At 37.8% G+C, this 13,776-nt stretch overlaps 1 protein-coding gene across 1 annotated transcript; it reads right to left on the bottom strand.

The window, feature by feature from the left end:
* Positions 1 to 765: 765 nt before the first annotated feature.
* qdpra (quinoid dihydropteridine reductase a) lies at positions 766 to 12,008 on the bottom strand. The gene is made up of 7 exons (XM_008421087.2): positions 11,821 to 12,008; positions 11,623 to 11,715; positions 8,767 to 8,863; positions 8,172 to 8,312; positions 6,187 to 6,295; positions 4,261 to 4,344; positions 766 to 1,706 (listed from the first exon to the last, which is right to left on the bottom strand). The coding sequence occupies exons 1-7, from the start codon at positions 11,899 to 11,901 to the stop codon at positions 1,604 to 1,606; spliced, it is 708 nt and encodes a 235-aa protein (XP_008419309.1). The 5' UTR covers positions 11,902 to 12,008; the 3' UTR covers positions 766 to 1,603.
* Between the last annotated feature and the right edge of the window lie 1,768 nt (positions 12,009 to 13,776).

Raw genomic sequence — 13,776 nt, forward strand, 5'->3', positions numbered from 1 at the left:
TGTTTTCCACAAACTCCTTCTTGGTCCAGATGATACGCAGTAGCTCTTGAAGGACATACAGCGTAAGCCACATTTAGTGACACCGTGGGCAAACAGTGTAAAAATACACATAAAAACAAAACAATCCCTACTGCAGTGACATAATCTCTCTGAAATCTAATTTTAAGAAATACCCAGGATGTATTTATTTATTTTTTAACAGTAAAGGTTTATTGGTAACTTTGCTTTCAGTACTTTGTAGAAACTCTTCTCTGACTGATTTAAAGATGGCCATGAGAATATGCCGATTTTGTCAGGTGCTACTCTGTATTAATTTAGCCATATCATTTGGATGATTATCCTTTTGAAAGGTTTGACTTATTTAGGTTTTGGGAGAGACCACAGGATAACTATTTAAAATCTGTTATGTCAAAGAATTCATTAATGCGTCACCTCTGACAGAGTTTTTAGGGATTTTGGAAAAGAAACAGGCCCACAGCATCACACCTCCTCCACCACACTCCACAGTGGACATGAGGGATTTTTCACACATTCATCTGTCAATTCAAGCCCAAACCACATGGAGTGTTTGTTGCTGAATAGATCGATTTTACCTTCATCTGACAAAAAGCAAAGCTGTGCGTCCCAAACAACCGTCTGGCATAGGATCCCATGCTTTAACTTTGTGACCTCAAGATCCTATTATCTTTTACAGATTCATGTGAAAACAGATGCAAGTCATAAAATCTCTTTTGTTCAAAGACATAAAAAAATTCTGAGAAAGAATTTGAAGTTTTTTTTTTCCAGTTTATTGTGAATTTTCACAGTTACAAGACAACACTTAGAAAACTCACAAACGGATCAGAGCACCTTTTCCACCAATGACATAAGGGACACTTTGAATCTCAAAAGCTACATAGAAAATAAGGCCACTCCACTTTTACAGGTATTGTTCATCTGGAAGCAGACGGCGGCTTACGTCGAGTTCGTCTGGCGGACAGGATTTACAGTGAAGAGTGTGAACCCAAGGCTCCACACACATGACGGTGGAAAGACAAGAACACACACATTTAGAAGAGAGTGGGGATTATAGTGAAATTCTCCTGAATTTTCAGCATTTTTAAAACTGATTTGACATCTGCTGCAGTTAAAATCCGAACAGTAAGACTGATGTCCCTCACCCAGCCTCCCCAAATGAGCCTCAAGTATATGACTATGTAATAATGTAATACATCTAATTTAGCACAATTTCACATCACTGCTCCTCTAAATGAAATTGAATACTCTGATTAAGTCTTGATGGTTCATTGGTCAACACTGTCTTTCCATTACTGCAGATTAATACAGTTGGATGGCCTGTTACAGAAGAACAGTAGATGGCGCTGTGAGGCTGTATTTGCAAAGGAAGCCCCCTTCCTTCCCTTCCTCCACATTAAACCCATGAGGCCGTCTACTGTGTGTCATTTTCTCTCCTCATTATGCCCTCACGTCCTCCTCCCTCCTCCTGCTCTTCTGTCTGCAGTTATTGTGCTGCTGCTCCTCATTTCAGCATCCACCCTGTCCTTGTTACTTCTCTCCCTGCGCTACCAACCCCAACACCACCTCCACAGTTCTGCCCTGTCCTCTACTGAGCGGCCACAGCCTGAGTTTCTCCTCCGGAGGTCAGAAGCTGCATCAGGCTTCCTGAAGCGGGTCGGTTCTCCCCTGTGGCCCAGCCAAAGAACATTCTGCAGGAAAATAAAAAAATAAATAAATACAAAACGAGTTTTCTGGAGCAGTCAAGGCGCCAAACAAAACATTAATTTATGATTTGCATGTTTGGTTATTATTAGACATCCTCCTCTCAACATGCAATTTCTGGAAAGTTTGACACAAAAATATCTGAATCTAATTTCGTTGTAGCCAACTTTACCCATGAATTTCTTTTCCATGGTTTGTTCTAAATTGTACATTTTCATCAGGTCTCATATTGTGCTTACATAAGTGAATTTGTACACACATGTATTATTTAGCAATGGAAAAATAAATCTGCCGGTGACCACAATCTGGTCATTTTACACTCGACTGGCCCTGATCGCTGACCAGCCAGTCGGAAAATAAAAATCCAATTTTCCCACATGATCACTGAATTCACCATAAATAAACAACCAGATCACCACAAATGATGACTGAGATGAGTAATGATTGTTCCAGAACAGATGTGCTGCTTAAGGCGCCTTTGCAGTTACAATATACAAATCATTTATCACACAACAGCAAATTTTGGCTGGAAAATGGTGTTGAATAAATAAGTGCTCTCAGGCGTTATCGGTGAAATGTGACCAGAGGCAACAATAGATCAACGCTTTCCTGCGTCATCTCCGGTCATGGAGATTGGTTCTATTTTGGTCCAGGACAGACCATCATCCGTTTCCTCAGAGATTATCAAAGTGAATCTAATCCCATCTAATCTCCCTTTGTTCAACACACATCACCCCTTACACCTCCCCACATCCACAACCAAACATGACATTTAGTCAGAATTGTGTACATTTTATTTCCAATCATAATCTTAATGAAAACGGGAGGAAATCATGTACTCAGACGGTTTATTTCTGCCCTTCCTCTAAACAGTTTAACTCCCTCCACAGCTAACATTCAAGTTTAGCATTCAATCAACAGAGGGATGATGAAATTCATAAGAACATTGCTCTCAATTGCTGTAAACAAACGGAAGAGAATTACATTCTGATTTTAAATGCATCCTCATAAAATTATGTTGTGATGTTCTGCACCAAATATAACAACATTACAGAGCAATTTGATTTGGAGTCATTCAGTGGGATGTATTTATTCTACAAAGTCAAATATGATGGAGCCTCCATTACAAAGGCCTGTATTAATAGATGAGGTGCAATCTGTTATATAACAGAACTGCGGTGTTATGTCATGGGAGAGGATGTTTGTTTACAACTTCTTACAGACATGCTGTGAAAAAGTAGAGCTTTAAAATAAAAAGTACCGTTGTGACGTTGGGAACAAATGGTTAATATATTCATTAACATTGAAAGGATTTTTAGAAAATGCCGTCTTGGTGAATTACTTTAAAATACGGATGTTGTGCTCGTGCATATTCCTGGCGTGGTGATCTGTGTAGATTGATTTTAAAGTTGTTCTGGCATCTGGCAAAAATACGATCGGTTACAATGTTGTCAAAATATTGTTAAAATGGTGCAGGGCATGGCCTGTGGATGCAGCGTAAACGTTCATTGATGAAAATGAGTATACCAGTAAATTTGTGAGAAAAATAAAACCACTTTAGAAATAGAAAAATTACACCTGAAGTCAAACATGCTGGTGATTCAGGACATTCACTACTTGCTATAATAAATGGAATCAGAATGTTTTCCTCTGCCAGAGACATTGTCTCATCACAGTAAGCTCAGTTGGGTTATGCAGATGGAAAATGAAATAATCATTTAAAAAAATAATAATCAAACATTGTTTAATACTAACATTTGTTTGATGATCTGAAACATGCAAAGTTAAAGTAAAGAGAGGAAGTTTGTATGGGAGCTAGTACTTTTTGATGTAACTCAGATCTTTATATGAAACTGTAATTCCCTGCTTGTATGCAGTCATGCTTGTGTGTAGCAGGAATATTTTGAGCCATGTTCAGGTAGCTATTGATCTCAGATCACAGAAAATGTTTGAGATTTAAAGTATCAAAAGCTGAACACAAAATCAAAACAATGTCCCCAAGTCTTAAAGAACCTCTGGGGCTGACGCTGAACAAGCAGGAAGAAATTGAATTTTTGTGCCCACAGCTGCCCTGATGCAACAGAATATGAATCAGACACATGAGGCCATGTTTGAGCTGTCAGCAGCAGAGGCCACAGACATCAAAGCCATGCAAAGGAGCCAAGCTGAACCTGAATAATATCACAGCTTTAAAGATGGAGGCTTTTCTGCAGGTCGAATAAAGTTAGTTTGATCATGCAGGTTATTTTATAATTTCAATGGAAATCAATGGTCATGTTGCTCATTAATACTTCATATTCCAAACTCAGACAAACATCCCAGTGGAGGAGAACGTTTGAAGTCAAGGTGGAAAAGGTGTAAAAAAGGAAGAAAACTCTGGAATTAAAAGCTTTCTTTTTGATGCTTCACCATCCTATAAAATGTTTCATATTTATTTGACACCAAATGAAGCAACTTTGAATCTAATCAACCTTTGCAGAAACATACACGCATAGCAACTGCAAAATAAAAATAAAAACCCAGCCTCTCTCTGGTACCTACTCTGCAATGTATTCCAGCGGCGTCCACGAGCTGTAGTCTGCATCAGGCATGAACTTCCTGTTCATCGGTGTATCCAAGGTAACGCTGCCAAATGAAGCCAGATAACAGTCAGGGTGAGCAGCTGCATCAGAGCAGCAGAGAGGAAACAGCGCTGGCAGCATCTCCACACATAAATATCATACAGTGTTCAGGAGTGTCAGGTTCTCAAGCCCGTCTCCAAGTCAGCGGCGTTGTGTGTGAGCTGTATACATCCACAGGGCATGTCTTAAAGTCAGGTTAGAGGAGAGGTAGTTCAGCTTTCCTAGACATGCTATGGTATCCACTGAACAGGTGCAATTTGACATAAAAATACTACATCTGATTTAATGGATTTTTTTTTTTCTAAAAAAAGAATTTAGCTGTTTTTCCAATCATCTCGTCTGTGAGTTGAATGACGGAGTATTAGGGCCAGACTACAAGAATTTTTGTTTAATTGCAACAAAATGGTCATACTAGCAGAATAAAAGACAATTTTACCAGAAGAACATCTTAAAATAGAGAAAAAAGCTTCTAGTGTTATCAAGATCTGACATGAGCAGCTTAGTCCACGTGGTTTTCTAAACCGACTCAGTGGTTTGCTCAATTTTCCTGCTGCTGAAATTAATTTGATGCTGATCAAATTAATTTCATCTGTTAAAAAATGAAGTATTTTCTTATCTGTAAAAAAAACAATGCAAAATATTCCTCATTTTAAATTTGTTATTTTTTTAAGCATGTTCCATTTCATTCTCCTAATATTACGACTGTGTTCTTGTAATTTTAAATCTCTGTTCTCGTAATAAAAAAATTAAAATAAAAAAAAATCACAGCCTGGCCCTAATATGCAAAGTTCAAATAAATAGAAGTTGTAAAGCGTATTAGTCAAACAAGATGACAAGCCCGGGAGCGCTGACATCACTCCATGGACCTCCAGTGACTGCATTGATGGGGAGAAAAAAAAAATCCAGATTTTTCAAAAACGAAATAATCATAATCTAAAAATCAATTTATTGTCCAGTACTAATATAAATAAGTGAAGTCTTTAAATAGAGACGGTATGAAAGAAACAACAGAGTTTAGCCTTTTTGTTAGCTGCTTCTTTTCGGATCAAACTGGGATTAAAAAGAAGCATCTCACAGAAGGAAGTGACAAACTAACACTTTTGAATGATTCTAGAATATAAAACTCAACAAATGTTGCAACAAATAATAAAAAAGGGAGTTATAGAAGTCATAGCTAATGCTAAACAGATGTGACTAAATGCTGAAGCCTGTGTGGCCTCAGGGTGGGAGAACAAAATACAACCAAAGAGAGAAAGCAGGAACCAGATCCACCCCTGAAAGGTCTGTTCTCACAATGACTAGCTTCAAGTAAATAGTCCTGTTATGATCTGTGCTGCTCATTCATCAATAGCAGATCATCTGTATAATCAGATCCGTGAGCTGATATTAGCATCTGTAATTATCTTTTGTCTCATTTTCACACTTCGACGTCCAACATAGCAAAGCGTAAGTGGCGCAGCTTATTTTCCAGCACACCTACACCGATCTGTCCACACAACAGCTGTGGCCACATAAATAAGAACAGAGCAAAGATGGCTGAGCCGACGCACATAAGTACAGAATCAACCAACCATAAAACCAGATAGTCAGGCAAACAGCTTTAACCAAGACATGGAGATATTAGAAACATCTCATAAAAAATAATATTTAAAATATTCTACTGCACCTACTTAATAGCAGTTCCACTGTAAATATTTAATGATTCAACATCCAGAGATTACTTTCTGTAAATTATATTTTTTAGCATTGACCATCTGTTGTTAGTGTAGATATTATGCAAAAAAAAAAAAAAAAAATCAACCTTTTTGACTTGAAGTATGCCGATCAGTTTTGTTTCAGTACTTACGGTAGGACAGCAACAGCTGCCGCTCCTGCCGGCATGCCACTGTTCTTTGCTGCCAGACTCTGACACAGTTGGTGGATGGCAGCTTTGGCCATGCCGTAGCCCACCATACCTGAAGATTACAGATCAAGCCTTTACAAACTGTTATGAACTTACATTTTCACATGGAACTAGCTACATGATCCAATATGTAGCTATTTGGACAGAGTCTCACTGAAGCAGAGTCTCACACCAGACACAAATGACAATATTGCAAGAAGAACCTTGTGATTCTCTCTGCTGACAAGCTTTATGAAGAGGTTGAATTGTGCTCGTTTTGAATTAGACAGTATTTTAATGAAGAAATAATTATGTGCAAAAGAAAGGCTGCCCAATTGGTGGCATAAAAATCAACCGAGTTCCTCTGTTGGCTGCATAATGTGGCTGTGGGTAGTACAAACACTACATAATGCTCATCTGTTAGGCTAATAAAAAAACATTTTAAACCAAACAAAATTAAATCTGTTAAAGTTGAGCTTTTTGTAAACATTTTCAATCCTCCACATCTGGAGCTCGTCAGTGCCTCTTCTCATAACCTCTAAACAGGAATGTCAAGCATCTGCTACCCCCGTCCACCATCCTGACAGGCTCACAAACCACTGACCAATAGGAACCAGGGGCGGCTGCATTACTTTTCTTTAGAGCTTTTGTTTTCCCCAAAAGAGAAAACTCTAAACCAATTCAAAGAGGTAGAGGTTAGCAGTATCAGCAATGTGGTCGTTTTCCTGCTTTCATCTGCACAGGAAGCAGAGGTTTAGCCTCTGGGTCCAGACATGTGACCTGTGTTCAATACCAGCAGGGGCCCATCCACTTCCTTACAGTGTAATTCATTTAGCCTCTGAAGCTGCCTCACTGTAACCTTGTTTATGTCCAGCAGCAGCTGAAGTTCAGAAACTTTAGTCCTCAATAACCACAAACTATAATTTTATTCCCTTAGATTGCAGCCAAGTTTTACATTCAATTCAAGCATTGGAGCAAAAACGAATCAACAAAATCCAGACAGTGACTCTCAAGGTTTGAAAAGTGTATTTTCTAAAACTCTCTCTTTTGCCTTTTACAGTTTATTCTTAGAGGAAAACTAACCCATAAAGTTAAACTCAGAACATTTAGTCCTCCTTAATGCATCTCTTTTTGGGATCAGCATAAGCAGATGCAAATAATTCAGTGCATTTGATCAAAACAACTTGGAAGAAAATGTGATTATAACCTCAACAAGAACAGTTTTTTGTACATTTTAAAGAAACTTTGAAAAAGCCTTTGTCGGTTTCAGTGTGGCTAACACACTCCATCCATGTGAGCCAAAACTGCTGAGTCATTCTCCTCCTTAAAGCAGCAGCCAATGAACGCTCAGCTCAGTGGGGAGTGCTGAGCTGCAGCTTTGAGCAGCTAATGTTGGATTTGAAGAGGACATAACCACCCAGACCGAAGGCTCACAGGCAGATCAGCTGGACTGATGTCGCACCATGAAGATAAAAACAATCACTGATACACGAGGCAACCGAACCACTAAAGTAAACTGACATGTAATGTTCAGTTTTAATTAAAAATATGTCATATTGAGAAAATATGCAACATGTAATAATATTGGTGGATACTGCTACAACAATATGATTTTCAATAAAAAAAACTATATAATTTAGAATAAATAATGTCTTTCTGCTATGAGTTTAAAGTAAAAACACTTTAGTTAATGAATATTATTTGCAGCTCAACAACATCCTACCCATTTAATTTAGAAAAATGCTTATGTTATGTTAAAAAAGTGTCCAATATAAATATGTATAAATCTGTATTTCACTACATTTCCCTTTAACTGATGATTCCAGGGTTAACCTTTCCTTCTTCTCTGCTTAGTGCTTCAGTTTCCTGGACAAAGCTCGGTTCTTTGATGCGTTGCACAAACAAGCCAGGTCACCGCCTCTTTATGATGAAATAAAAGTGTCTCCCACCTCCAGTGCCCGATTGAGCTGCTTTTGCTCCTGCCAAGGTGAGCAGACCCCCAGATTTCAGATGGCGAGCGGCGAGGTGGCTGGAGATGGTGGACGTCCACACGCTTTGTTTCCACATCAAATCAGAGTTCTTGAAAAAATCTGAAGGACATTAACAGAAAATATTAGACTGCACAAACTTAAAATAGATTTTTTTTTTTTTTTTATTGACGCTCCAAAAATGTAAAAAGCGTAAATTCAAACTTTAACAGGAAGACATTTGGTTGCATAGATACAATATGAATCTGAAGTTTACCGAACGGGCAACACGCAATATGTTCCAATGTTTAATCATCATTCATGTGATAATGTTGGTCGTCTTATCTCACTTCCCAGGGACTTTAATCTTGAATTCTAGTGCTGTAATAAATGCAGGTAATTAAGCAGCTGAATAAAGCTTCAAAGAACTGAGCATCCTCTTATTTGCAATTTACATCTTTTTTCCAGTTAAACTAAAATTCAAAGTGTTTCACAAGACTTTAAGTGCAGCCATTAAAATTGAAGAAAGGTTGGCTGATGATTAATGTTAAAACAAATAAAAGGTTTGAACTCTGACCTTTGGAACTGCAGTTCCCTCCAGCCCATCCGCCTGCCACACACAGGATGGCATCCACTTTGCTTTCCCCCAGCAGCTGGGCCACATCTGCCGTCACCTGCATATAAAAACGCTTTTCATGAGTCCGCCGGGCTCGAACAGCAGCTGAATGGCATTTAAATGCCAGCAATGATTCTGTTCGCTCTGCAGATTGAAGCTTATCGCTTCAGCACAACAACTAAAGCAAAGATCAGAAACAGGATTCACATTAGCCAGCATGATGAAGCTTCACTGAAGTGTTTCAGGATTTCAGAGTGGTGCCGCCAGGTTATTAATAAATTAAAACAAATGCAGGGAACGAAAGGTGGGTATTTACTGTATTGTTCGTCATGAAAAAAAAAATCCTATTATGATGAGGTTTTGGTTTTTATTTTTGTGAAAACCCATCAAGTTCAATTAATGACATCTGAAAACCCAAAAGACTGACTCTGCTGTTAGAATAGTTCTTTTACCATCTTCCCCTCTTTAGGACTTTAGAAACCTGGTGAAATGTAATGTAACAGTGTGCAGTTAAGTGATTTAAGAAAAATAAATGCATCATATTTCTTTATGTGACTGGTGTCCTGAGAACCTTATGTAGAAACGGGTACAGTATGGTTATTTTATTAAGACCTGTACAGTGGACTCCAGGTATTGGGGACCACTACTGCCCACATATTGCTGAAATACACAGATACTTGAAACCCCCCTAAAAATGCTTATAACTACTTACCATTAGTGAAAACAAATATATCTTTATATGCCTTAACGGCACAGTAAAAAAAATGTCTTGGCACGACCACAGAAGCCATTTTCTATGGTCTTCCTTATTCTTGCCACTGACTGGAGTTACAACCAATCAGCTCCAAGAGAAATAAATGGTGTTCCTGGATTGGGAGCTTTGCAAACACCAGCCAATGAGGTATGGAGTAGCACTGTGCTGATATATTTCAGCAGCAGAAGCTGCAATGTTTTTCAAATATTTTAAATATGTTCTATGAAAAAATCTCAGTGAGGAAATTTTATGCAAATAATTTGGAGTTTTATTCCTCAGGAAAATTCTGAAAATAAGTGAATCTGTGACTAATGTACAGTGAACGGGGGGTGTACACTGCATTCGTCACAATGTTGGTATGTTTTGAGCTTTTTGCGGCCCAAGATGACTCTTTCAAAAAGTTGTGGTACAAATTTTTTTAAGATTAATTTTGCCATAAGATGGTCTTACAAAAGATTAAAATGCTACATGTAGTCTTCTCTTTCCTTCTCTTCTTCATAAAGTTAAAATTACCTGAGAAGACCCTGCATCATCGTCCTGCTGCTGGCCTCTGGTCTACTTTCTCCTCCCTGACTCTTTATTCTCTCTACTATGACAAAGATTTCTTTTAAATATGTGGAAAGCAATACTGAGCAATTTCTGCAAGGAAATTAGAGATAATTGGTTTATTCCTGGTATTAACCAACTAGCAAGTGATATAAAACGGGTAACAACATTAGTATTCTTGTTGACAAGCTTAATATGACATACTTACATGGACTAACTAATGAACATTTAACTAATGCTACCTGAATGCAGCAGCATTACTCAACTTGCACGGTTTGTGTAGAAGAACATTTTGCAAAGTTTTTCTCTTTTGGCTCTGGTCAGATACTACTAAACAGTTGTAACAGCTGAGAAAGTGGGGGTGCAGGTGAATCAATCAATCAAATTTTATTTGTATAGCACATTTCAGCAGCAAGGAATTTCAAAGTGCTTTACATGATTAAAATAAAAATAGCATGTGACATTGAATAAACAGTGAGAAAGAGATTTAAAGATAAAAACATTAAAACCCGCAGCCCTTTTAGGACTTCAGTTAAACGTCGTTTAACAGGGCTTAAACCTCAGAGTTTCAGTCAAAACGCTGTTTAACAAGGGTAACTTTAGTTAAACGACGTTTAACTGGGACGTTTTCCGGGGGGCTTTACATCATTAAAACGTAGAAAAGAGATAAAAAGAAATTAAAAACATTAAAGACATAAAAACATGGCATGTGACATTTAAAAAAAAACCCAAAAAACAAAAAAAAAACCTGTTTTAGTTAAAACGCTGTTTAACAAGGGTACTCAAAACCTCAGATATAGCCCTTTTAAAATTCACCTACGTTTCTGTAGCTGACACGAATGCAGGTTTGACTTTCAAGAAATTAAAATGGGGGCTAATGGGGTTCGTCGACATTCAGCTGATCTCCAGTGATTGGTCAAAAAAGAAAGAAATACAGAAAACGTTAAGGAGATTTCTCAGATTTGCACAAACGTTGTGACAATTGGAAGTCCACTCAAAAATTTGCAAACGGTGAATGGATATTTGCATTAATAGTTGTAATCAAAACAGCTGAACATTTCCTACAAGCTCTTCACAATAGTTTGCTGGACTTTTGGCCCATTCCTCCTGATGCATTAGTGCAACTGACTCAGATGGTAAATGAATATGTATTTGTGCATAAAAAAAATAAATCAAAATTGTCTTGGAAAATTCCATGAGATGATGACATGTGGTGACATGGTGCTACATAAATTGATTTGAATTCAACTAGTACGATTCATTCGATAAACTGTTAAAAAAGTATACATTTGGAAAAACATGCTAGTAAGATTTACTAATCGTACTACTTTACAAAAGTCTTCATTTCGTAATGCGACTTGAACGCAACACTTCAACATATTAGCAATGCATAACTAATTGATTACAACATGCACAAACTCATGTGGTCTCATGTGCAACACTTTAGCTTCGGTTCGTAACGTTTTCAGATTCTCGTTAAGACGCAGAGCAGCGAATGACACCTGGCTGAAGCTCACCTGTCCTGCCTGATCGGTGAAAGATTCAGTCAACTTCACGATTATGTTTTCATTCGCCTCCTCATTAGCAGCAATGTCGACACTGGCGACCCACTGCTCCACAAACACAGACGAAATAAAAACAGATATTCACTGTTAGCTTTGGACTCAGTAGAGCCGAACGTTAGCATGCAGCTAGCGTTAGCTACCAGCACTTACCCATCCCTTAGATTTAAAATGCTGAACACACTTTGAGCCCAGAGCGCCTCTCCCTCCGTACACAATAACCCGGTTCGCCATATCTTCTCCCAGTTTAATCAGGCAGAGAGAGGTTGAGCCACTGAGCTGCAGCTGAAATACACACAGCAAGAGGAGGAGGAGGAGGAGGAGGAAGAGGAGGTAGTGCCGAGAAACAAGTTAAAGAGCTGCGTTCAAAGACTTCCGGAAATACAATCAACGACGTAGAACTTTAAAACTTTAAAACAGCTTTGTTCAACCATTTGTGGTATGGGGTTCCCTGTTTATCATGGCGCTTTCATTTTGTTATTTTACCACTTATATTATTGTGTAGACTCAGTAAAATATATTGAATATTGTCAAATATTGACATGTTGAAAAGGTCACACCCACCCCAATGAATTGAATTTGAGAGTAATTTAAAAGACGCCCATTCGGTGTACAAGCAAAATGAAAGATGATTTCAATTCACTTTATTTCAATCAACCTTCTTTTTACATCTGATGATTAAAAAAAATTGATGCTATTTCTCAATGTACAGTGATCAATGTTCATTGATATGTACAGTTTTAATCTTAAAGATTGTACTTCAGGTACATCTCAAAAAATTAAAATATTGTGAAAATCTTCAGTATTTTTTGTAATGTCAGAAAGTGAAACTCAAGCATAGCAGAAAATAATTTTGCAAAGAATGAGATATTTAAAGCATTTATTTCAATGTAATTTTGATCAAATGAAAATCCAAAATTCAGTCCCTTATGTTTTAAATAGAAAAGTTTCTGAATTATCCGTTTCTTTCGATGCTCACAGTACTTGATTGGGCCTCCTTTTGCATGACGTGCATGAATCACAGCATCAGTGTGGTGCAGCATGGTTCTGGTGTAATGGAAGCCCAGATTGCTTTGATAGAACCTGCAGGTCATCTGCACTGTTGGTTCTGGTGTCTCTCATCTTCTCCTTGACAATACTCCAAAAATTGTTGCTAATGAATAATGAATTAACTGAATTTAGTAAATCACTTGCTTTGTGAGCGAATGATTCAGTTACTTTTCCCAAATAACTTCATTGGTTTGGATATTTTTTCCGCTAGTTATGTAAAATTTTATTTAGAAAACTGATTTTTATATTTATTTAGGTTATCTTTATCTGATATTAAGATTTGTTTGATGATTTGAAACATTAAAGTCTGACAAAACTCCAAAAACAGAAGAAACTGAACAAACCTGCAAAGTAGCTGGTACTTTTTTTTACAGCAATACAAGGAAGTAAAAAGCTTAAACGTTAAAGTTTACATATAAGTTTATCAACAAACTTGGATCTGCTCAACAATTGATTCATGTGGATTTAAATAAGTTGGTCAGGCTTTGCTAATTGTTAAACATCATGCATTAGAGAAAGAAGGTTTGTGTAGAAATCAGAGCAGCAGCAACATTCCTGTGCAATTAAAACTAACTATTGTTAGGCTGTTTGCAGGCCTTCCGATCCCTTAGTTTCCATACTGTGAGCACTAGGTGCTGCTATAAGACTGCTTTTGATGATGCATCAGTGCGCTTCATCTGCATGGCCATTATGATGCTGCTCTACTATCTGTGCTGTACCTCAGCAAGTGTGGCATCAACACACTCTGGATGCTCATGAATAATGTAGATAGGCTGGCCTGGGCTTCCTTGTCAAATAGTGAAGCAGCTGATCTGTCACTCTCAATTGGATATGACACACACTTCTGCAGAAGGAATAAATAGGTACTTTGCCCATTTTGACACATACCTAATGAAACAGAGCGTGAAAAAGACAAATACACGCTTGTTCCTGGATTGTAAACAAAAGTATTACCTCATTTCTTCCTTCCTGTCGCCTGATAGTCCAAAGAAATGCATGAAAACACACTTGACTGCACAGGTGCACCTGTGTGCTTAAAAGTGTGAGATGAAGAGGAGT

Source organism: Poecilia reticulata, linkage group LG10, assembly GCF_000633615.1.
Source record: "Poecilia reticulata strain Guanapo linkage group LG10, Guppy_female_1.0+MT, whole genome shotgun sequence".
NCBI lineage: Eukaryota > Metazoa > Chordata > Actinopteri > Cyprinodontiformes > Poeciliidae > Poecilia > Poecilia reticulata.